Source organism: Mastigoproctus giganteus, chromosome 1 (genome assembly GCF_048544385.1).
Source record: "Mastigoproctus giganteus isolate SK-2022 chromosome 1, ASM4854438v1, whole genome shotgun sequence".
Lineage (NCBI taxonomy): Eukaryota > Metazoa > Arthropoda > Arachnida > Uropygi > Thelyphonidae > Mastigoproctus > Mastigoproctus giganteus.
Window position 1 is genome coordinate 142139182 of NC_143575.1, and position 25771 is coordinate 142164952.

The 25771-nt window shown below is 35.9% G+C and overlaps 1 protein-coding gene across 1 annotated transcript in view; it reads right to left on the reverse strand.

Annotated features, from left to right (window-relative positions):
* LOC150091168 (integrin alpha-PS1-like) overlaps positions 1-25771 on the reverse strand; it is a 552996-nt gene that overhangs the window by 18270 nt on the left and 508955 nt on the right. Inside the window, exons 23-24 of the mRNA XM_090388878.1 lie at positions 23935-24054; positions 1441-1542 (exon numbers count right to left, since the gene is read on the reverse strand). Of these exons, the coding sequence (XP_090245004.1) occupies positions 1441-1542; positions 23935-24054 (222 nt within the window). The remainder of the gene's footprint in view (positions 1-1440; positions 1543-23934; positions 24055-25771) is intronic.

Consider the following 25771-nt stretch of genomic DNA (forward strand, 5'->3'; position numbering starts at 1 on the left):
TTTAACCTTATGTTGTAATAATGAATTTTCAGTTTTAACCACACCCCCTAATAATGCTCTTATCTTCCTCTCTCAGAATGCAATGCACATTAACTCTGTTTTCCCTGTGGTTTGCATGACTTGACATGCAAGAAACACTCGATCTTACTGAAGTTGCGATAACACCGACAGCTGGAATTCTGTGGGTTATTATGGTGAAATGGGTTTACACTTCCATAAAATCTTCAATCATATAAAAAAATTAATTTTCAGATCTTCTCTATATTCCTATTTTTAAAGCTTTGTAACTCGTTACTCCATTCTCACTTGCGCGTATCGTGTTACTTGCAATTTGTGTGTGCCGTATTCTTTGTTATTGATTGCTTATCTTTTTACAGTTTTAAATTTAACTCCACCCACAAATGTCAGTGAATAGAAATGTCAACTAGTTAATATGTACATATTATAGTACGTATTAATTATTCCGATTATCACGTATATTCTTCCGATTTTCACGTATCATTTAGTTTTTTAATTGATAAGGTAATTAAATTTGTGCTTAATTTTATATATGCTTTGATTTTATAGCCTGTGGATAATATTCCTCCTATTTTCGCTAATTAGAATCGCTGTTTAATAGAATTAAAATTCAATTCACAAACGCGATCACAATGACCGGTGCTTACTGCACACCATATAGTGAACGGTACTTTACTATGGTGACTTCATCGTAACGTGATTTGATTGTACAGTGAACCAATTGTAAAGGGGGGGGGGGGTACATTGTATTTTTAACTATTTACGTGAAACTTTGGATAATTGGGGCAGCCACTTAATCGGGCCAAAATGCACTAGTCCCAATGTGTCCCAAATAACTGGAATGGACTGTATTTGGTAGGACAAATAAAGATTTATTTATTTATTATTAACATATTATATATGAACTAGGCAACTATGAACACAAGAAATGTGATAACCATTGGTATGCTAAAAAAATGCCCATTGGTCAAAATTCAAAAATGGAGTGGCAAATCCATAACATAGAAAAGCAATGCTTTCAACTCAGAGGGAGTTTAAAACTAGCTTTGACTAGTTATTGGAAGAAGTCACTCTTCTTTACCTAGCGAAAGAAGAGCGACTGCAGAGTTACATATGTACCAAACTAGTATTCTGCAAATTATGAAATGATGATCATAATTTGCAGGTGTATTTAAGTTATGGTGCCAAAATTAACTGGGGGAGAAAACCAGAGAAGTTTCCAGTGTACATATATAAAATAAATACACAACTTAATTACTTCATTGTTTGTAAATTAGTAGTTCTTGTACCTACTAAAAACTCAAACTGTAATAAGTGTAGCACCAACAAAAGATTGATGGTTTCAGAGGTATAAAATGAGATTTTTTTTTTTTACATTTTAACTTAAAAATATTATATTACACATTAGTACTAAATACTTACAAATGCAAAGTCATTTTCTTTATCCTGCCTAACATCAAAAGAAGGGTCGAAATTTATATGAGCCCGTGATTTAACAACAACCAGCTCAACAGTCGCATAATTCTAAATGAAATGAAACACAGATTATTTTGTATGATAATTATAGCTTACAAATTAAATGTAAAAAAATTAATTCTACATAAAAATGAATGGTGTTTTTTTGTTTTCTTCAATATACTGTATATATATATATTTAAAATATAAGTCTGACACTGCGTTTTGGGCTATGCTCATGCATATTGTGTTACAAAAATAATATTCATTTCAAAAAATATTTTCACAAAGGAATAAAGAATGAAAAATTTTTTTTTTAAATATAACATGTAATTAGCATTAGCATTACTAGAGGCATATGATGCAAGGCTTATGCGGCATCAGCCGGGGGAAAAAAAAAAAAAAAAAAAAAAAAGCACTTCTCATTTCACCTATCCATTTGCTCCAAACGTTTGTCTAGTTCTGCCTTGAATTTATTTAAGCTGTCAACTTCTACAACAACAACATATGGAAGTCTGTTCCAGCAATCAACCACCCACTGGCTAAAGGCAAATTTCCACACATCTATTCTACAACTGTCTTTCCTCAATTTGAATTTATGTCCGTTCAGGTGATTAATCTGGGCAAGAGGAAGAATCCCATTAGCACTGAGCTTGCTAAACCATTCAAGGCCTTATACACACCTCAATCAGATCACCTCGCTGGTGATCTGATTGAGGATCTGATCTTCAGACACTATAACTTGCAAAACTTAAGCCTTTCTTCGTAAGAGCAACCTTTTGGTTCATTCACTAATCTTGTTGCCCTTCTCTGTATTTGTTCCAGCAGCTCTACATCCTTCCCAAAATGAGGCCTCCAGACTTGTAATACAGTACTCAAGGTGTGGCCTGACCATTGCCGTATATGAGGGGATAATCACCTCCTTATCACTGCTAGAAAAATTCCTGTATATCATTAACAAGACACCATGAGCTACTCTTGCAGACCATCTGCACTGCTCAGAAAACTTCATATCTGACTGAACAATTACACTCAGGTCTTTTTCATTCTCTACCACCCTGGATGTAGTACCACACAGCTGATATGTTTCTCTTGGGTAACTACTACCCATATGTAGTCCTTTACATTTGTCAATGTTAAATTTCAGTTGTCACCTCTCAGTCCATCTGCTCAACTTTTCTAGATCCAGTTGCAGTAGCATACTGTCATTAGTGTCATTAACAACCCTGCCAACCTTCATATCATCTGCAAACTTAGACATTAGGCCTGATATACCTTCTTCGATATCATTGATAAATAGAAAAAAACAACAATGGACCCAACACCAAACCCTGGAGGACTCCATTAATAACATTAGTCCACGAAGAGCAGTATCCATTGATTACCACTCTCTGTCATCTCCCACTCAACCATCCCTTTATCCATTGCAGTAACTTGCCCTTAATACCAGACCACTCTAATTTGTATAGCAGTCTTCCATGTGGAAGAGTATCACAAGCCTTCCTAAGATCCAAGTATATGATATCAAAATTATTCTTTGCATCCAGTTCCTTTGTGACCACATCATAGTATCCAATCAAATTGGTCAGACAAGACTTCCCCTTAACAAAACCATGCTGTGTCTCAACTATTACTGCAGTCTTGTCCAGGTGATCCTGTATCACGTCTTTAATCAGTGACTCCATTATTTTCCTCAGAACAGAAGTTAAACTAATGGGTCTATAATTATTTGTGACCCTTTGCATCTCCTTTGTGAATTGGGAATACATTTCCACATCTCCAGTCCATGGGTACCTCCCCTGAGTCCAAATAAGCTCTCATAATTATGGCTAAGGGTTTGCTTACTTCCTTTGCTGCCTCCTTTAATATAACTGGATAGATCCAATCCACCAGAAGTGCCTCTCTTATATTTACTTTCAACAATTTCTGCTCCACTTTGTTCTCAGTTATTACAAAATCATTTAGCTCACTGCCAAAGTTTAATACGCCTCTGGCATTCCCCATCCTGAATAACTCCTAATGTGTAAATGTTGATGCAAAATACTCATTCAGTTTGTTAGCTGAACAAACAGTTGAACCATCAATATCAAATGGACGAAATTTGATTCATCCCCCTTCCTTTGAGAGTTTACATAAGTAAAGAACTCTGCTGTTTTTCTTTGCATCCTTTGACAAAGATTTCCCACAACCTTTTGCCTGCCTATCCTCCTTTCTGACTTGATTACAAACCAGTTTATATCTACCATAGGCTTCTGTGCCAGCTGTTAATTTATATGTATCCTATGCATTTTTCTTCTCTGCCACGTTTCATTAGTTTATCTGACATCCATTAGTTGGTATGAAAAGCCTAGTATCTTCCAAGATTAATGGAATTTTAATGCTTTGACTGCTTCCCATTTTGAATTTGCTGTTGGTAACATCATCAGTTGGTACCACTGTGTAGAATTTAAAAACTATCTCAGGCCACCATAGTCACCTTTACAAAAGCAAAAACTCTTCCCTTTACCCCCTATGGTAGTTACCTCTTTGAGAAAATCATCAGCACACTGTGATCACTGCCACTTAGTGGTTTCTTTATCTAAAGATTCTTAATGCATGAAGGATCACTACTGATAATCAGATCAAGCGTATTACTCCCTCTGGTTGCCTCCCGAACATGCTGCTGTAGAAAACAATCATCCAATAAATCCACAAAGGCCTTACTAGTGTGTGAATGACCAACCCACATGTTTCAGTCTATATCTGGAAAATTAAAATTCCCCATTATGAGACAATCTGATTTACTGACCCAATTTATTTCTCTGTACAGTTGTTGATTATACTCATCAGAGTCATTAGGCCTATAACACACTCCTACTCTCAATTTTGCTTTCCCAGTGCTTATGTCACACCAAACTGACTCAACACTGCACTGTCCACCCATGTCAACTGGTTGCACTTCCTTAGATTTTATGTGTTCTTAACTAATAGCATAACCCCTCCTCCCTTTCTATCCTTTCTGTACATATTGTACTCCCCAAATTCCAATTCTGCATTCTTTATATCTGTGTGACACCATGTCTCTAATATCCCAACAATATTTTCCTTTAATGTTTTGACCAACACCTCAAATTCATCAAATTTATTTACTAAACTCCTAGCATTGTGTACATGCAAGTATACATGCACCTGTTCTTATTCTTAGCTACCCCAACACAGCCCATGTATTTACTTGTTCTGTGATGATTCCCAGCAGTCTCTGAAATCCCCCCACACCTTGCTTTCCAGGCTGCAACTCATTCCAAGCAATGAAAGAATCACTTTCGCCTCTGCTAGCAGCTATTGTTAATCTTTAAGTCCATGTATGCCCCCCAAGCTAGCAGTTTCTGACCAACCTAACACTGCCTCGATAGCAACAGCAAATATTCTTGCACCCTTTCTATTTAAGTGTACCTCAACCCTGTAGAAGCAGTCTCTCCTGTTAACAAGCAGAGATGAGGCTGAGAAAAATTATTCTACCCCACGAGCCTTGCACAGTCTCTCCAGGGCTGAATTGATTGACAAGGCTCTCATAATATACACCCCCTATCATTAATATACCAACAATAGCAAAGCTTCATTGTTAAATTCTCATATGGAAAGATTAAAAAAGGAAATCAAAAAACTAGCAAAGCTTCATTGTTAAATTCTCATATGGAAAGATTAAAAAAGGAAATCAAAAAACTAGGGAACTATATAAAAGACATCACTACTTTTGAAATGCATTTCAAATAAGACTTTTGCATTTTGACTTAAAATCTAAAACTGGGGATTAAAAATGAAAGGAAAAACCCAAGGCATTGAGATTAACAAATTGCAGTGGCAAGAAGAGAACTATTCTTTTCAGAAATCCATAAAGTTATACACACAAAGAGGAATAACCTATCATATCCTTCACATAAATGGATGATCACATAAACATGGTAAGCTTGTCTCTAATTAGTTAAGAGAAATTTCACTCTGTCCAGACAAAAGATTCCTGAAACTCCTACTGATTCCTGAATCAAGCATTCAGTGTATGTTTGTGTCTATTTTCTGATTTATTTAATTAAATAGCCTGCATAAAGCAAATTATTAAATAGCCTGCATAAAGCAAAACATATATTCATTACTTAATTTAATTAGGGTTTTAGCATTTATAAAATTTCAGTATGTGAGCTATATTCCAAGAATGTATTGAAATCCTGCATGCCCCATCATGCTTCAAAGCTGTACATAGTAATATGCCTATGTATTAGAAACATCCAAGTGGCCACATCTAACCAATGTCAAACCCATATATTTAACAATTCACCTGACAACTAATCAAATAGAATGCATTGTTTACGTTGTTTATATGTTGCTAGGGTTTTTAAACGTTTACGTTGCTAGGGTTTTTAAACAAAGAATCAATTTTCGAATATGAAGAAAAAACTAGTTTTAAATTTATTCAGTATTTTTAAATATATCCCCGATTTTAGTTGCAAGAAGTGAACTATAATACAGTAAAGAAACTATTTGACTGTAATTCTGGAGTGGATTTGTCTTGCATAGTAAGATAGTTAAGTTATAACTTCATTTATTGCAGAGGGGTAAGTACTTGCATGCACAAAACAGATTTGTTTAAACTAAATAGGCAATATGAACTGTTATATAAAGAGCTGACCAGAAAGAGTGGGGTTTCTAAAAATACACATAACAAGGGATGTGCTTTGTTTGATGATGCTCAAATTTTAAAAATGTATACTATTATTGATTTCAACTTCAAGGGTGTACTTTAATCTGGGATTGAAAGCATTCAACTCCAGTAAATGTATTAAGTCAGAAGCTGGGTTCCCTCTAAGGCCTATAAGCTGTGTGCCAGTGCAGCCATTCAGTTTTGGAAGTGCCATGCAAGTATACATGCACCCTAAATTTTTAGGGTGCACACTACAAGTGAATGCAATTGAACATGGCCACACTCCTGGGTCAGCCTGCCAAAGACTCCTTCTCACGAAGGTTTGATTTGATTTGATTTGGATTTTATTGGCGCATTAGCAACTAAGGCTATAATGCGCCAAGACCAGGTAATATATAAAAATTTAACATCTCAGTGACCTAATTAATTAGGCCACCATGTCCAGATATATAATAACAAATATATAAAAAGATAAATCAATGAAAGAAATAACAATAACATATAAATTTTAAATACGATTAAAAACCTTTATTGATTTCAAAAAGCTAAAAATAGCAGACACATTATCATTGTCGGATAAAATCTGACTGAGTGTATACGGCTCAGTCAGATGGTTAAAAGCGGTAAAACGGATATTGCTAAAATCTGGACAGTCAACTAAAATGTGTCTGATGGATAAAATTGTGCCACAGAACTCACACATAGGAGGGTCATCAGCCCTCAGCAAAAAAGAATGAGTCAAATGACTATGTCCTATGCAGGTCCAGGCAAGAACAACTTCTTCCTTACGATTCCTGCGCAGACTAGACTGCGACGGTTCAATTACAGGCCTTATACGATATAATTTATTCGTAGTCTGTCTATTCCACGAATCCTGCCATTGGGAGTGTATATTTTGATGTATTATTTGCCTGTAGTCTGTATAGGGGACTGACAGGCAGCAGTTATTATTGGGAATTGCAGATTTGGCTTCTGTGTCAGCCAAATCATTTCCCCTAATCCCGACGTGGCTAGGAATCCAGCAGAAGCGGATATCATATTCACGTTCCCGAAGGAAGTGAATCTTCTGCTGAATGCTAGACAGAACTGGATGAGGATTATATCTCACAGTTATTAAAGCCTGTAACACGCTGAGAGAATCGCAATATAAAATGAACCATTGGTATAGGCATTTACTAATGTGATCCAAGGCTAACTCTATAGCATGCAGCTCTGCAGTAAATATGCTGCATTCAGAGGAAATCTGCTCCGATGTAGTGGTGTCTGTAAAGACAGCAGCAGATCTCACATACGATTCCGACTTCGAATCGTCTGTGTAAACTGGCGCGAAGTCAAAATGTTCAGCTTGGTGTGCTGAATAAAGCTGCAGGTAGACAGATGGAGTGTCCGACTTTCCCTAATTTCTAAGGGACAAGTCACATGTTGGAACATGAGCATGCCAGGGTGGAAGGGGTTGCTTTGGTGTTTGGTCAACCTTGTCTACCTTGATATTAAGTTCTTTGAGTAGCTCTTGGAGACGAATACCAAAAGGACGATTGGCAGTCTTATGGGTGTCTCACGAAGGACACGCAGGTTTCTATTACTGGAATATAAATCATGCTTTATATCTGTTAGGAACTATATGCACAAAGCAACTTGGAATAAGAACAACAACAACAACACAAACAATTCAAAGAAATTACACCTCAAGGAAAATATACCTCCTAACCCTGACTGATAAGAGGTCACATTGTCTTGCTATCAAGTAAAGCATGTATGAGAGGCATATAATAAAAATTATTTTCTAAATTTTCACTCTGTGGTTTATAAAATTTGTCAAAAATGTCAAGAATGGTTTTCTTAACATTCATACAGCTAATTTTTTTATTTGTAAAATCTATTTAATCTAACACCCAGCATAACATATGCCATATTTCTGATTATGGCATAAATAGTTTAATCTAGATTCTTCAGTCTTCACCATTCTTGTTTAGCAGTGATATAATTCTACGGCAGTCACTTGTGGGATATATGCATACGTCTCTATTTGCAGGTGGTTCCCCATGTTCTCCAACAGATATTGCAGCAACCTCTGTTTTGGACGTAAGTGCATTGTATTGTCTCTTATCTAAGTCCAGGTCTTCTATAAATGCCATGCTCACATTCATTGCTGGATTGGCCTGAGTTATTTAATGCATTTTTTTATATGACTCAGCAAATGAGTTGACTTGTTGCAGCATCTCGTCCAATTGTTGCCTTACTTCGGCCATACACCTTTGGTTTGATTGTTTTTCAAGCCATTTTGTTGTTGCTTCAGCAGAATCGAAAATATAAAATTGTCCATATCCTGGCTTATTTGCCTTGTTTGGATATAGCGGTGAGACCAAATGGTAAATCTGGCCATGTATTCTAAAACAGTATGGATCATTTCCAGGTGGTGACTTAATCTCTGCGCTCATTGATGCAAATTAAAATAATACACCTTCATTGCATATTTTTAGTTTATGTTATAATGTTAAAAGTACTATATTTCGCAATATTTTGTTTCTATGATTTTGTACTAGATATATAAACATAAACTTATCTGGTTTTCTAATTTCTTTGTAGTTATATGTACTTTATTTGTAGTTTATATAGAATTAAATTCTCTGTAGATATAAAGTTTCTTTTTCTTTGACATTTTTGTTTTGTTATATTCATTGTATTATTTAAATTATTTTATTAATAAATATATGCAAATCGTAGATCATTGGAATGGTAATTTTTATAGTTTGTTGTTTGGTTTTTAGGAGCATTAGCAACTAAGGCCATATTGCTCCGGGATATGCGGTGGTCATTCCCTGACTTTTCCGTATCCTCCGTATTTGGTGATGATGGGCTCGAACCCCGGTCTAATCAAGAAGTGTGTGCTATGCACTGCTGCTCTTTCCCACCTGACTACAGAGGCACCATAATTTTTATAAATTCATAAAGATTGCAGAGGCATAGCAAGGGGGTGCAGAGGGGGGAATTACTCCTGGACACTGAGCTTTAGGGGTGCACACTGAAGAAATCATCTATCACAATCAGGGGTGCCAGGAAGACATGTTGCCCCTAGGCATCGACAACCCTAGCTATGCTATTGAAAGATTGACTACCTGTATATAATGGGGGCATACTTACAACACTTTTGCCTCAGGTGTTGGATTGCCTAGTTCCAGCTCTGGTGGGCAGACCCATAACTAATTCCTACTGCATTTGCAATGAAATGAATTGTCACACTGAAGAAATCATCTATCACAATCAGGGGTGCCAGGAAGACATGTTGCCCCTAGGCGTCGACAACCCTAGCTATGCTATTGAAAGATTGACTACCTGTATATAATGGGGGCATACTTATAACACTTTTGCCCCAGGTGTTGGATTGCCTAGTTCCAGCTCTGGTGGGCAGACCCATAACTAATTCCTACTGCATTTGCGATGAAATGAATTGTCACAGGTCTGACACTCAGAACCAGCTGCTCAACCTTTGCAACCGTCTCACTGTCTCTGTGGATGTTGATGGCCTTCCTTCCCTTGGCTTGTCAAAGCCACTTGTATGACCGCACTGGAACTCCCATTTCCACTTTTTTACAGTGTCATAGGATGGACAATTCTGCCCATACACAGCTTTGATTTCTTCGTCAATTTCCTGAGCTTTCTTGCCCTGCAAATGCAGGAACTTGATACATTGCTCAATACTCCACTTTGTCAACCATAGCATCCTTCCTAAGATTCCGGGATCCACCTCTGGTGTACAATCACTTACGGGAATGAAATTTCACATTAGTTATTGAATATATAGACGACTTGTATTAAAAATGGCATCTTGCTACTGATGTGGTATCTAGGTCAGGATACAAACTTTTTGATACCCCCCCTCATACTTATTCAGTTTTTCAGCAACCAGAACAGGATCATCAATACTTATGGCAATCATACCTAGCCAAAGAAAGTGGTTCCCCCCCTCCTTCCTAATAATAACTTGAACAAAGAATACTTTTCTACTTTTCTTCACATTCTCAGCCAAAGAATTCTTGTAATCTGATTTAGACTGCCTAACCCCCTTCGTAACTGATAAGTGACTGCAGACTAGTTTATACTTAATGTATGTTTATGTGTCTCCTGATAATTTATAATCATTCTATGCATTTTTTTCTCTGTCGCTAATCTCATATGGCAGTTTCACATCTCTCACTTCCTAATATGATCAGGGGCAGAGTAGCAGGCAAGTTCATAGGTAGTAGTCACCTCAGTGTCACAGCCATCTGTGTTTTTGAATATCTTATTGGGACATACAAAGTTCAGGGGACAGCTTGCTGGTCATATTATTAAGGGCAAGCAGGCAAGAGTATAAATTCATCCCTTAATATGAATTCTCCACCTAAATCACATGAACTACTACAGAAGGAGCCCTCTTAATTGACTTGCTAGATTATATGATACTCCTTCACAACAGAAACAGATAGATATGAAGAACAGAATGTCAAGAAATGAACCATTCACACACTTTGTATGCCACAATAAATTATTTTAATAAATGAGCATTATGTTACAAACCCTTTATCATGTTCTTGTTCACATGCACAATGAGTCAGAACAAGGATTACAAATTGGCCTTTTTTAAACTTCTGATGCCATCTCATATGAGGAATCTCCAATCCAGCATCTTTTATTGTTCTCTCTTCAGTCTCCCCCCCCCCACCACCACAATTAAAATTCCTATCACTATATGCCTGGTGCACTGAGATCATATTCTGCCAATTTTGATTCTTTAGTGTTCTCTTTGGCCACTTACTTGTTGTGTTCATCTATGTACTATACTTTGCAGCATTTTCCTCCGTAGGCCTCCGTAGTCGAGTGGGCAGGAGTGGGAGTGCAGTAGCACACGCTCTTTGAGTAGACTGGGGTTCAAGCCCCTGACTGCTGAATACGGTCGATCCGCCAACCCGCACTGGACCACCATGGTAGATTATGGTCCATTTCCCTCAGCATGAATTGTTGAGGAGGCTTCCATCCTGCAGTGGGTTGATAATGGCTGCACTTTACTTTTTACTTTTTTTTTTTTTTATGATGTCTATTACCCTCTAGACTTGGATCTCTGAACCAGCACCCAATCTTATTATAGGTGCTACATCTTATTTTATAAACTTATTAACTAAGAGCATAACTCCCCCCCTCCTGTCCTATCTATACACACTCCCCATATTCAAATTCTGCATCTCTTATGTCTGAGTGACACCATGTCTCCAGTACAGTATCTGTATTTAATGACTTAACCAGTGGTTCAAATTCATCAAATTTATTTACTATACTCCTATAATTAGTGTACATACAAGTACAAATGCCACTTCTTATAATCTTAGTAATCTAATACAGATACCTAATAAAGTAACCTAATATATTTGCTTGTTCCATGAGGAAGGCCCCCATCTGTGGCATGCCCTGAAACTCAACACCTTGCTTTTCAGGCTGCTGGATGTTCCAATAGAAGCATTGCAAGATTTTTCCCAGCATTAGTCATTTTGTCTTCCAGTTCTTGTAAAGCCAACATCAGATTAACTTGTGGATCAACAAGTATGCCACATATCACTTTTGCATCAGGCAATTCTGGAAACAAACTATATATATGCTTGAAGGTATCAACCTTGAGGAGCCAATACTTAAAAATGTTTGACCAGTCCCTGCTTGATATAGAATGATGAAAAGAATCTTTAATATGAGCAGAATGCACAACAATAATTGATGAGTTTATATTCCAATTGCATTGTGAAGCGAAACAGCTTTCAAACTTTTGCTTGAAAAGTCTACAAAAAGATGCCACTTTCTGGACTGTGACAAAGACCAATATTTTCATACTCTTCAATCAAAGCAACACAAAAGCACATTGATTCTGCAAAAGTATAAAACCAAGAAAAAGTGATATCTTCTTTTCCTGTATGTTGAAGTCTTACAGATTCATTAGTTCCATTTTTGATTTGAAAACATCTATGGCAGTACCTACTACATTTTCGGACTGAAGTAAAACCAAATGGCAACAAAATTTTCTTACAGAAATGACGCAAATGATGTCACTTCCTATTAGGTGGCTGTTAGATTTTAAATGACACAAATGACTTCACTTCCTAAATGGGGCTAACAATGCTAACTCAGTCACTAATGTTGATTCGGCAGAGTAAGTAGCGGGTGTGAGAATAAAATGTTGCATCATTCATACTAACATATGGAAATGACATCACTTCCTAAATGATGCTAACTCAGTCACTATTTGTTAGAGTAAACCGTGGGTAGTAATATTATGCAGGAATAAATCGAGTTTTGATTTATTCTATATCTATTTCAAAGAAGCTTCTCATATTGACAAAAGAAAGAGTTCAAAAATAGAGAATGAAAAAATGCAGACTTCAATAAAATCTACTTCTCAAGATTTTGATCAACATCAACCTTCTAAGTAGCAGGAAAGATGTTTCGTCAACATTGTTCATAACTTTGGTGGCTATTAGATTTTAATAGCTGTTCAAGTAAACTGCTTAAAAATTTAATCAGTTTTAATTCAAGAACGCAACAATAAAACAATCACTTGCAGTAGTTTTTGTTATGATGTCATACTAGTCTACAAATGGATTTCGCTAACTATTGAATTGTAAAAATACCAAATCTAATTTCAGTTAATAACTTATAAGAGTATTTCAAAGATGACTAAACTCAAGATGAGCAAAATCAAGATAAGTATGCAAGAATAAAAGCTTCGAAGCCACTGAAGAAACCTCTCACGTCAACAAAAGATCAAGTTTAAAAACATAGAGAATGAAAAGAAATGCAGAGTTTAATAAAATCTGCTTCTCAAGGTTTTGATCAACATCACCCTTCTACATCGACTTCTCATCAAGAATCTGGACTGTCAACATCATGAAATTATATTCAAGAATTCCTTGAAGATTTCGATCCAGAAGATTTGAGTTCAAATGAATTACCTGAGGATTTTCAACTGATTCCTGAAACAGAGAATACTGCAACAACCAGCTTCGATTACATCATCCAAATAGAAACAAAATCATAAAACAAAATAGAATCAAAATCACGTAGAGTGTCTACAACAGGCTGAACTGCCTGTTGTAGACCCTCCACAAGTTTCAACAGTAATTGAGCATGAAATCATTTACAAGAACATCAAACATGACTGTAAGTCCTATAAAGAATTTGAACGACAATTTCTGATAAATACATTTGGAGCTGTTTGTGATATCTGTGATGAAAATGTGCACTCCAGGAAGGTACCCATTACTTCTAGAATTTCCACCCGCAGATGTAACGACTATGAAGGCTTGTAATACTTGTCAAGCATCTCTCAAAAATTATTCCATTCCAATGTTTACGAAGAGCAATGGTTTCGTTTATCCTGCTATTCCACCTTATCTGCCTTGATTGGATTTAGTGACTGAGCAACTCATTTCTCCTCGTACCATTCATGCAAATTAGAAGACTAAGACATGGTTTCGGCCAATACGGAATTTTAGGCCAAATTATAAATGTTCCTGTAAATGTTAATTCAATGGTCAATCATTTGTCCCAGAGAATGGACGATGATTATTGCATTAACATTCATATAAAATGTAATAAAATTCACAAATCAAGTTATGTAATGGACTTGGTTTGTAAACGAGATGTATGGGTTTGGTTAAAGTATCTACTTACAACTCCTTTGTATTGTCTGTATGGTATCAAGATTGACAAAGCATTCTTCGATGAAGATATGGAACACAATGATGCTCCTACACATGATGAAATGAGTGAAGTACCTATTGAAGAAAGCTAACCTAACGACTGGACTGAGAAACGCTACATCCACTCTTGCACTTCAAGCTGAAATGACCAGGTTGTTGCGTAGTCCTCTACTTACCATGCAAGATACTTTATATGAGTTCATCAGTAAACAACAAGATCTAAGATATCATGAGAGAAAATCATACTCATGTTGTTACTTCTCATATGGAAGTGATTTATCGACAAACTGTTGGAAAATCAGTGAATGTTAGACCAGTTGGAGACATTTGTGCGGCTGAATGCCTTCTTCCTGACAGTCAAATGATATTGTTGGTAGTCATTTACATTTCAACTAACCGAAAGATTGAACACATCATTGAATTCATCCATTTCATTTTATTTCCTTAATGATTGAAGGAGCTGCACTGCACAATTCATTTGAACAATTTTCTCACAAACAATGCAACCAAATACCAATGATACTTAGTAGAGATTTCAACATTTTAATTTGCAAATACTCAATCCAAACATTCGCATAGAAAATAAATTTGGACTAATGTTAAATGCTTCTAGATCTGTATTGACTGCTAATCGTGGAACTATAATTGATGCTGTGTTTCAAAGACATTTACACTCTTTATAATCTCAAGTGTGCGTATCATATTTTAGTTGTCACAAACCCATTATAAGTAAATTAACTACTGAACATGTATTGCAACCCCAAATTGATAAAACTGTTGAAAAAAAAAAAATTCTTTACAATGTTAAACATGTTCAGATTCTTTTCATTCCTAAAACCCTTTAACCTCATCCAAGCCAAGGATGTTTTCACATAAAATAAAAATCTTTTGTACGTACAGGGTACACACACTGCTTTCTTTGTATTCGCTACCCTTAGGCGTTCGAAGATAGGCTTCATATGCAATGCAAAACTTGGTGGCATCAACAATGTTATGCTTTACCTGATTCAGACCATCAGCTGCATTTTTGGAAACATACTATATGACATGAAGATACAATACTTTAACAAAGTAGTTGACCAGATTCAGCTTGATATAGAGTGGTGGAAGCAAGACTTTGTAGAAGAACCAAGGGATGGTTTACCACACTCTGTGCACCAGGCTAGAACTCAATTCTAGCAGATCATTCCCCTTCTCTTACAGGGCTGATGTACCATCTTGCATCTGCCTCCAAGAGGCAGAGGAAAGCAAAGAAACTTAGTGAAGCCTTGGACACCCAGGAGGAATTCAAACATCTTGAAGTCCCTACAACACATCCCACTTATACTGGTCACAGTTAATCTTTTCTAACATAGTTCATTTCCCTACCATTTATACTAATCATAGTTAATCTTGCTTCACACAAAATAATATTTTTAGTAATCATACCATGCACAGATGAGCTGATTAAAATTAGCATTCAAAGCAAGAAATGTGCTTTTAATGCCTAAACTTACAATTAATGTTTAGGCAGGAATACTCACAATACTTTAGGAGCTACAGCAAAAACTCTTAAGAGCACCTCCTATTAACATTTTTAGTGCAAGATTTATCTCAGATATTTGAAGCAGTGCCATTATCAATACATACAACAAACCATATGGGTTTATTTATACATGGTAGAGATCTTAATAATTTTATCGGAAATGTGAAGCAATTTTTGAATGCTCACTACAACAGCTCAAATTTAGTGTTAGCATTAGTAGTGGCATGTGTTGCGAGGAAGCAAGGTTATGCAGTATCAGGAAAAAAAAAAAAAACTTGCTATTTCACCTATCCATTCACTCCAAAAGTTTGTCCAGTTCTTCCTTGAATTTATTTAAGCTATCAGCTTCCACAAGAAGCTGATAGCTTCTTGGGAAGTACCTGGGAGTAATTGTGCAGTCAGATATGAAGTTTTCTGAGCAATGCAGACAGGCTGCCAGGGAAGGTCATGGAGTTTTGTCAATGATATATAGGAATTTTGCTATCAGGGAAAAGGAGGTGATTGTCCCTCTGTATAAGGCAATGGTCAGGCCACGCCTTGAGTACTGCGTACAGGTCTGGAGGCCTCATTTTGGAGGCCTCCAGACTGGTCTGGAGGCCTCAACAAGATTGGCGAGGGGAATGAAGGGATCCTCTTACCAAGAGAGGCTTAAGTTCTGCAAATTGCAGTGGATGGAGACTAGGCACCTGTGTGGTGATCTGATTGAGGTGTATAAGGCCTTGAATGGGTTGAGCACGCTGAATTCTGATGGGATCCTTCCACTTGTTCAGATTACGAACCTAAGGGGGCATAAATTCAAATTAAGAAAGGACAGATGTAGAATAGATGTGCGGAAATTTGCCTTTAGCCAGCGGGTGGTTAATTGCTGGAATAAACTTCCATCTGTCATTGTGGAAGTTGATAGGTTGAATAAATTTAAGGAGGAACTGGACAGGCATTTGGAGGAAATGGTGTGATTTTTTTTTTTTTTTTGGCTGATGCTGCATAAGTTCATACACTTGCTTTCTTGCATCACATTCCACTACTACTACTACTACAACAACAGACAGAAGTTTGTTCCAGCAATCCACCTACTGGCTAAAGGCAAATTTCTGCATGTCTATTCTGTAATCAGTTTTACTCAATTTGAATTTATGCTCCTTCACATGCATAATCTGAGCAAGATGAAGAATCCCTTCAGCATTGAGCTTGCTCAAATGATTCAAAGCCTAAACACCTCATCAGATCACCTCACGGGGTGCCTAGTCTCCAGACACTACAATTTGCAGAGCTGAATCCTTTTTTGGTAAGAGCACCCCTTTGTTCCCCCTCAACAATCTCACTGCCCTTCTCTGTACTCGTTCCAGCAGCTCTACTTTCTTCTTAAAATAAGGCCTCCAGACTTGTATGCAGTACTCAAGGTGTGGCGTCACCATTGCTTTATTACAAAGGAATAATCACCTCCTTATTCCTGTATATCATTGACAAAAAGGCATGAGTTGTCCTGGCAGCCTGTCTGCACTGATCAGACAGTTTTATATCTGATTGCACAGTTATCCCCAGGTCTTTTTCATTCTTGACTACTCTGAGTGTAGCACCGCACAGTTGGTATTTTATTCTGGGGTTACTGCTACCCACATGCAGTACTTTGCATTTGTCAATGTTGAACTTCAGTTGCCACTTCTCAATCCATCTGCTTAACTTTTCTAGATCCTGTTGCAATAGCGTACTGTCTTTAACAATCCTGCCAACCTTCATATCATCTGCAGACTTAGCCATTAACCCTGATATACCTTCATCAATATCATTGAGAAATACATAAAACCAACAATGGGCCCAACACCAAACCCTGGGGTATTCTACTAATAACATTAGTCCACAAAGAGCAATGTCCATTGATTACCACTCTGTCTTCTCCTACTGAACCATCCCTTTATCCATAGCAGCATCTTGCCCTTAATGCCATACTGCTCCAATTTGCACAGAAGTCTTATGTGAAACAGTATAAAAAGCTTTTCTGAAATCCAACTATATGATATCAAAATTATTTTTTACATCCAGTTCCTTTGGGACCAATCATAGTATCCAATAAAATTGGTCAGACAAGATTTCCCCTTAACAAACACATGCTATGTCTGAACTATAACTGTAGTGTTGTCTAGATTATCCTGATTATTTCTTTAATCGGTGACTCCATTATTTTCCCTGGAACAGAAGTTAAATTAACAGGTGTATAATTACTTGTGTCACCCTTTGATACCCCCCCCTTGGTGAATTGGGATACGCTTGCACTTCTCCAGTCCGTGGGAACTCCCCTGAATCCAAAGATGCTCTCATAATTATGGCTGTTGGTTTGCTTACTTCCTTTGCTGCCTCCATTAATATAATTGAATACATCCCATCCACCCAAGGTGCCTTTCTTATGTTTAAGTTCAACAATTTTTCTTCTACTTTCCTGTCAGTTATTACAAAATAATTTAACTCCCTGTTAGGGTTTAATAAACTTCCAGCCTCCACCCTAGAGAATTCCTCATGTGTGAATGTAGATGCAAAATACTCATTCAGTTTGTCAGCTGCCTGAGCAGGATCATCAACTGTCGAACCACTGATGTTAAGTGAACCAATCTGATTCATCCACTTCCTTCTTGAGTTGACATAAGTAAGGAAGTCTTTGTTGCTAAAGATTTCTTGTAACCTGCCTTCACTTGCCTAACCTCCTTTGTGACTTTTTACAGACTACCTAATATCAACCATATGCTTCTCTGTCACCTGAATTTATATGTAACCCATGCATTTTTCTTCTTTGCCATGAGTCTCATTAGTTTATCTGACATCCACTTAGGCCTAAACCTCAAACAGTATTTCTTAGTTGGTATATAAAGCCTAGTGGCTTCCATGTTTAATTTCTTGAATGCTTCCCATTTAGAATTTGCTGTTGGTAACATCATTTGGTTCCATTGTAAAAAATTTAAAAACTGTCTGAAAAAAAAAACCCACTGCAGTCCAATTTATGAAAGCAATTCCACTTCCCTTTATGCCTGATGGTAGTTACATCTTTAAGTAAATCCCACATCAATACACTGTGATCCCTGCCATCTAGTGGTTCTTTTATCTGCAGATTCTTAATTAATAAATGAATGTTGGTTACATCAGTAATTTAAATTAATTTGAACAGTGTTTAAATTCCCAAATTCCTCATGTGTGAATGTAGATGCAAAATACTCATTCAGTTTGTCAGCTACCTGAGCAGGATTATCAACAATCGAACCACAGATGTCAAGTGAACCAATTTGATTCATCCTCTTCCTTCTTGTGTTTAAAATATTCATGCATTCTTAATGCATGAATAATCACTACTGATAATCAGATCAAGAGTATTAATCCCTCTGGTGGCCTCTAGAACATGCTGTTGTAGAAAACAACCATACAATAAGTCCACGAAAGTCTTTCTGGCCAACTATTTCCTATACAGTTTTTCATTGTATTCATCAGAGTCATTAGGCTTATAATATACTCCTACTCTCAGTTTTGCTTTCCCAGCACTTACGTCACACCAAAATGACTCAACATTGCACTGGCCACCCATATCAACCTGATGCATTCATGACATCATAATCCCATTATACAAGGCTATTGTTAGACGACACTTGGAATACTGTATTGAAGTATGGAGACCACATCTAAAAAAGGACTGAGCTTCTTGGAAGTATCCAAAAACAGGTAACTCGCCTGGTGAGATTAGCAAAAGAGTATCCATATGAGGAAAGACTTTGAATATGTGGGTTGCACAGCTTGGAAACTAGGCACACCTTAGAGAAGACTTGATTAGGGTGTTTGCCTCTGAGAGATAAAAGTAAAATCAACGAGGACCAAATTTTCACAGTTGTAAATGATTCTAGAACTACGGGTCATAAATGCAAGTTATGAGGGGGGGGGGGGATGTTTAAACTGAATTGCAGGAAGTTTTATTTTAGTCAGTGAGTTATAGATTACTGGAATTAGTTACCTACATGGATTGTAGAGGCTGACAGTTTGGGGAAATTCAGAGGTCAGCTGCACCTATTGCCTATTTCCTTTTTTTTATTATTTATTTTTAATCTTAAAACTTTTTTTTTTAAAAGGTTTTGTTTTAAAACTTTCTTTTAAAACTTAAAATTTTAAAAACTTTTATTATTAATGATTATTTATTTTATTTAATTATTTTTCCTTCTTTATTTTTTTTAAGTTAAATGTTTTTTTTTTATCGGCGTTATTCTTAAAAATTTTGTTACGAAACACCATCGTGTGAAAAGCGTTACGAAAATTTATTCCACTTTAATTTATCTTCTACTGGACCAAATTTAATGAAATTTTGTACATAGCTTCATCTTAGCTCTATACTAGATGAAAAACTTTCAAACCTCTGAAATTGCATTTTTTTTCCAGGATAGTGGAAAATATGAACATGTGATCAAGGAACTTTTCTCACGTAATAAACAGGATAATGTTAGTTAGTTAGTTATTTTAGGAGCATTAGCAACTAAGGCCATATTGCTCCGGGAATATGCAGTGGTCATTCCCTGACCTTTCCGCATCCTCCGTATTTGGTGGTGACGGGCTCGAACCCCGGTCTAATCAAGAAGCATGTGCTACGCACTGCTGCTCCTTCCCACCTGGCTACAGAGGCGCCTGTACAGGATAATGTGGACATATATCATATCGTTGGAAAGCTAAGGAATTTAGAAACAAAAAAAAAAAAACTTTAGGAAACTAGGAAATGTGTTAATTCAAAAAATGCATCTGGTTTCAAGTCGCCTGGTATTTTCAGATCGAATGTAATTTTTTTCTTTACAATTAAACTCTGAAGCTGGAAAAGAGTTCTGCACATTTATGAATACATTCTTCAACTTGGACATGTCATCAGACATAATGGAACAACTATAGATGGTGTATTTAATCGTGAACTGAAATCTCTTCAATGTAAAAATTATATATCCTACTTTAGCCATCACAGACCAATACTTTCAGTAACTGATATGTAATTATTATTAATAAAATAAAAACATTGTTATATTATTATCCATCAATTTTATTAATGTAGGAAAATTAAAACATTTTTAATGCCTGCCAATGACTCTTAAATGTAAAACACATTAAATATGCTAGCAGCGGGGGCACATTATGAACCTGGTACAGATTTTTTTTTTTTTTTGCTGGTGCAGCATAAGCCTTAGGCTTCCTTGCATCATATGGCCATTCATCAAGTTTAAGCTATAGGTATTATGCTACACCACTACGTTTGCAAATTCTAAATAGTTATAATAGATAATAAATTTATCTATCTATCACCAACCTACATTATTCAAACTCTTGAGTAACCTATTCACAATACTATATCTATGCCAAATCACCAATAACTAAAAGCTCTAAGAATATTAATATCATTCGTTACTGACTAGACGATAAAGTGAGGTTATTAAAGCATATATGCATTGCCATAAATTTTAGTTTATAAGCCTCTTCTAATACTTCCCCTGTGGGTCCGTAGATCAATTCCAGGGATTCCAAGAAACAGCGATCAACCATACATATATACAGTATATGGTTGACCACCATATAAAGATATATATTATATGCATATGTTATATATAATATAACATATACCCCTATATATAATATATGCATATATTATATATAGGGGTCCACAAACTTTTTTTTTTTTTTTTTTTTTGATGGGGTCCATAGATCATAGGTTTGGGAACCACTGTTTTATATCAATATTAAAACAATGGTGGCAAAATTGTAACGTTCTTATAGATACAACACAATGCTAGCAGAAGTCAACTGTGGTTTTTTTAAGAAATTACAAAGGCCAAGTAAAGAACAAATACACCAAATTAATCAGGGAATTACAAATAAATACTACACTACTAATTTCAAATCAAAATTTAGAGAAAGAAAAAACAACTTCAAATCATTAAATAAAGTTCCACTTAGCAGCTCTCAAAAAAAAAAAAAAAAAAAAAAGGCTAGTTGGTAGCCTTGTCAGCAGATGATTTCCAAAATGGAATGGTTTCAGGGCCTCTGAAATCATCCAATATTATACTATCAGACTTTTCCCTGTGAGGACAGAAGTAGAGACTAGTTTACTTGCACAGAATGAATATGTGGAATATGATTTGGCATACATTTAATTGAAACATTTGCAACAATACAAGATATGTCTTGAGATTTTGAGTAGAATTCTTGGTGCCAAAGGGCTCAGCTAAACACTGAAACATATGGAAAACAATATGATAATCTTTTGTAAAGATTTAGATGCTGCTGAAAACAAATTAAACGTGCTCCTCACATAGTATACTTGTCTAATTTAATCTTACCCTAACCAACCATAACCAAAAGCATCTTGCTAACAAAATGTTGGTGACCATCTGCTTATAATTAAGAATTAACTTATATGTATATATCAACACATACACATTACAGGCACGCCAGTACACACACACACACAATCTTCCATAAATCCATAAAGTATCCAGACACATTCACACTGATGATGCCACTGTCATTCATTTCAATGGCATCAGCCCCCCCTCCAACTGCTATGACCCACTCTTACCCTCCTGCCAGGCTTTTCACCAAATGGAGTGCAGCAGGTATAGTCCTCCATTCCTCCAGCAGAACAGTGACTGGCTGAGTAACCAAAGTGGAACATGCTGGTGTGGCCCTCACCCAACATTCCAGTTCATCCCATTGGTGTTCAAATTGACTCTCTCCACCAGCCATTTCAACTTTTCTACTTTCAAGAAGCATCCCATACTTGCCAATCTAATTGGAATAGAGTTTAGCAAGAAACGTGTCGCTCCAAAGATCTGATATCCACTGCTCTATGGATCACTTCAGTTGTATTCTACAAATAATTTTTTCTTACAACAAGATGCCATGATCTAAAACTGCTGATCTAAAGTATAGATAACTTTTCCTTTAGCTTCTTTCTCTACACATCCAAAATCAGCATCAATTAGAGCAGAAATGAGTGGTCAGACACTAACATTTTCACACATCATTTCAACTTACTTTAATCAATTTGCAAAAACTTCCTTTATTGTCAAGGACATTTTAATATCACTATAAATGACAATATTTTTTTACCAGAGGCATATAGTGCATATTTTATGTACTTAATGAGGCACAAGCAAATTTCCTGGGAGCCTTGAGATACTATTGATTAATACCAGACATGAAATATACCAGTATCTTCTGCAAGATTACGAACTCCAAAACTGCAACAATAAATACTGATTTTGTAGTAAGAATCTAGCACTGTTAAAACTTAAAACAGAAAAGGAATAGTGTTTTGTGAATAGTTGCGAAAGTACGTATAACAGCAGTAATGATTTAAAGATAAACTATTCCAACAATTTATACATCTTGATAAATATTTTAATAAATAAACATCACATTACCACCTCTTTAACAGGTTCTCACTCCTATGCATGTGTCCATATAAAGAAAAAATGTAGTAAAAGGCTTGTAATGTGATGTATGTTGACGAAGGATTTGTAACATGGTGTGGGGATATATGCCAAGGGATTTCCATCAGATAACACCATCCCATGATATACATACCCACATTGTGACACTAATTGTCACAGCTCTGAATTCCAGTAACCAGTATTTACTAGACTATCAATAGACATTTGATGCAGTCACTGCCAAGTATGAAAATATCTCATTATTCTCAAACCACTTTTGCCCAATTATCTGGACAAATTATTTGAGAAAAACCACTTTTTTCGTTGAGAAAAAAAGTGAGCTTCTATGTTTTAACCTCCTGAAAACTATTTTTGCATAATTTTTTTCTAATTATTCTGTCAGTAATCTCACTCTAACACATTTCTAATATTTTGTTTGTTTTAAGAAGTTTCCTCACACCTTGTAGGGACACTTGTTTTTTCATCTTGAGGTGTTATTTCCCTGTGTAGCAGTTGAACCTCAATTTTTTTGTTCTTTCTTCATATATATGATTCACCTCATAAAATATAATTGATTTTTCTATGCTTAGAAGGTGACCAGTCAATTCTTTTAATTACCTTTGATGTCATTTTATCAACTTAAAAGAAATAGTTGAAATATTTTATGAATTTTACATCCTGGTAGTATCACATATAACTAATCAAACAATAATGCATCACATAAATGTAAACAATGTCTGATTGAACATTGGGAATGACAAAACACAAGCAGGCAGGATAACATAGATGTAATGGTTACCAGCCATGCATACCACAAATGTAAATTAGTAATAATAGCTGTAAATATTGACCTTAAATATATTTACACTGTATATAATTAATATTTGTCAATTAAAAAATATGAAACAATCAAAAAGTCAGAAGAATGTTTAATTATAGAATAAAGGAAGTGTCCAATGTTAAATTCATTAACACACACACAGAGAGAAAGAGAGAGAGAGAGAGAGAGAGAGAGAGAGAGAGAGAGAGAGAGAGAGAGAAATGTGGAACTTTTGAGTGAGTGAGAGAGATATTGCATACAGAGATCAAAATTTATCGCTCACTCACTTCTATAAAAGTGTTATTCCATAGTCGGGCAAATATCTTGATTATTCCAGCACGTTCTCTTTCTAAGGATGGAAAGAAACAACTGAAGCGGAAGCAAAGAGCAGTGCCATCTTCACAATCCTGACAGAAAAACAAAACAAGGTAATATGTGAGGAAATGTTCATAATGACATGAATGCACATGCAAACCTGATAATTATAAATTAAAATTTTCTGAATAAAACTGTTTTGTTCTTTGGCATCAAAGTAAGAGTGGAAAACCTTTATTAACATTTATGAATGAGTATTTTATCCTTCAGTCTCACTATTTACAAATTACTTTTCTCATTTTGACATACATTATGCATTGTCCATCCATAACAGTATAGATAACCCGTGCTTAACACTACATTGCAACATCAAGTTATATCACTATAACTATTATATTCCAAATTAATTAGAAATGGCAAATACACACACACACACACACACACACACACACACACACACACACACACACACACACACACACACACACAGTCGATTCCGGTTATTTGGGACACATTGGGACTAGTGCATTTTGGCCCCATTAAGCGGCCGCCCCAATTATCTGAAGTTTCACATAAATAGTTAAAAATACAATGTACCCCCCCTTTACAACTGATTCACTGTACAATCAAATCACGTTACAATGGAGTCACCATAGTAAAGTACCGTTCATTATACGATGTGCAGTAAGTGCCGGTCATTGTGATCACGTTTGTGAATTGAATTTTAATTCTATTAAACAGCGATTCTAATTAGTGAAAATAGGAGGAATATTATCCACAGGCTATAAAAGCAAACATATATTAAGCACAAATTTACCCTTTATTACCTTACCAATTAAAAAATTAAATGATACGTGAAAATTGGAAGAATATACGTGATAATCGGAATAATTAATACGCACTGTAATATGTACATACTAACTAAACTAAACTAGTTGACATTTCTGTTCACCAACATTTGTGGGTGGGGGTTAAAATTTAAAACAGTAAAAAGATAAGCAATCAATAACAAAGAACACGGTACACACAAATTGCAAGTAACACGATACGTGCAAGTGAGAACAGAGTAACAAATTACAAAGCTTTACAAATAGGAATGAAGAGATCTGAAAATTATTTTTTTTTATATGATTGAAGATTCCATAGAAGTGTAAACACATTTTACAATAATAACCCACAGAATTCCAGCTGTCGGTATTAGCGCAAATTCAATAAGATCGAGTTTACTATCAGTTTATGATAGATTTCACTAACAGAAAAGCCCAATAAACAGGTGACTGCTAATTGTTTTTATTGTTTTATGGTTGTGACCTCCAGAATTTTGACTGAACCACGTGGTACCGTCGGAGACAATCGTAGGGTAATCTTCAATGCTGTGGTCTCCTGCCCCGATTAAACGGCATGCTGTCCCAATTAAGCGAAGGAAACCCTGGCTATTTTCTCGATTGGTTTCTGTTTTTTAAGATTTGCCCCAAATAAACAGCTGCCCCGATTAACCAGTAGCCCAAATAACCGGAATCTACTGTATTTATTTATTTTTTTTCCTTTTTTATTTTTATGGTAACCCTAAACATGAAAGGTATGAGAACCAACAGTAGTATTTTAACATTAATTTTATCTCTTTTCTTGATTTTGGGATAAACACAAATCAAGTGGTGCCATTAAGAGTTTAACAGAGTAGTCACACTGACATATAACTCAGGGGCTCATATCTGGTGAGTATAGGCTTGACACATCTAGGGTCCTGAGCTGGATATCATCATTCTTCTCTTTCTTGGTGATTCCCTTTTACTCTTTTTCCTCTCTCTC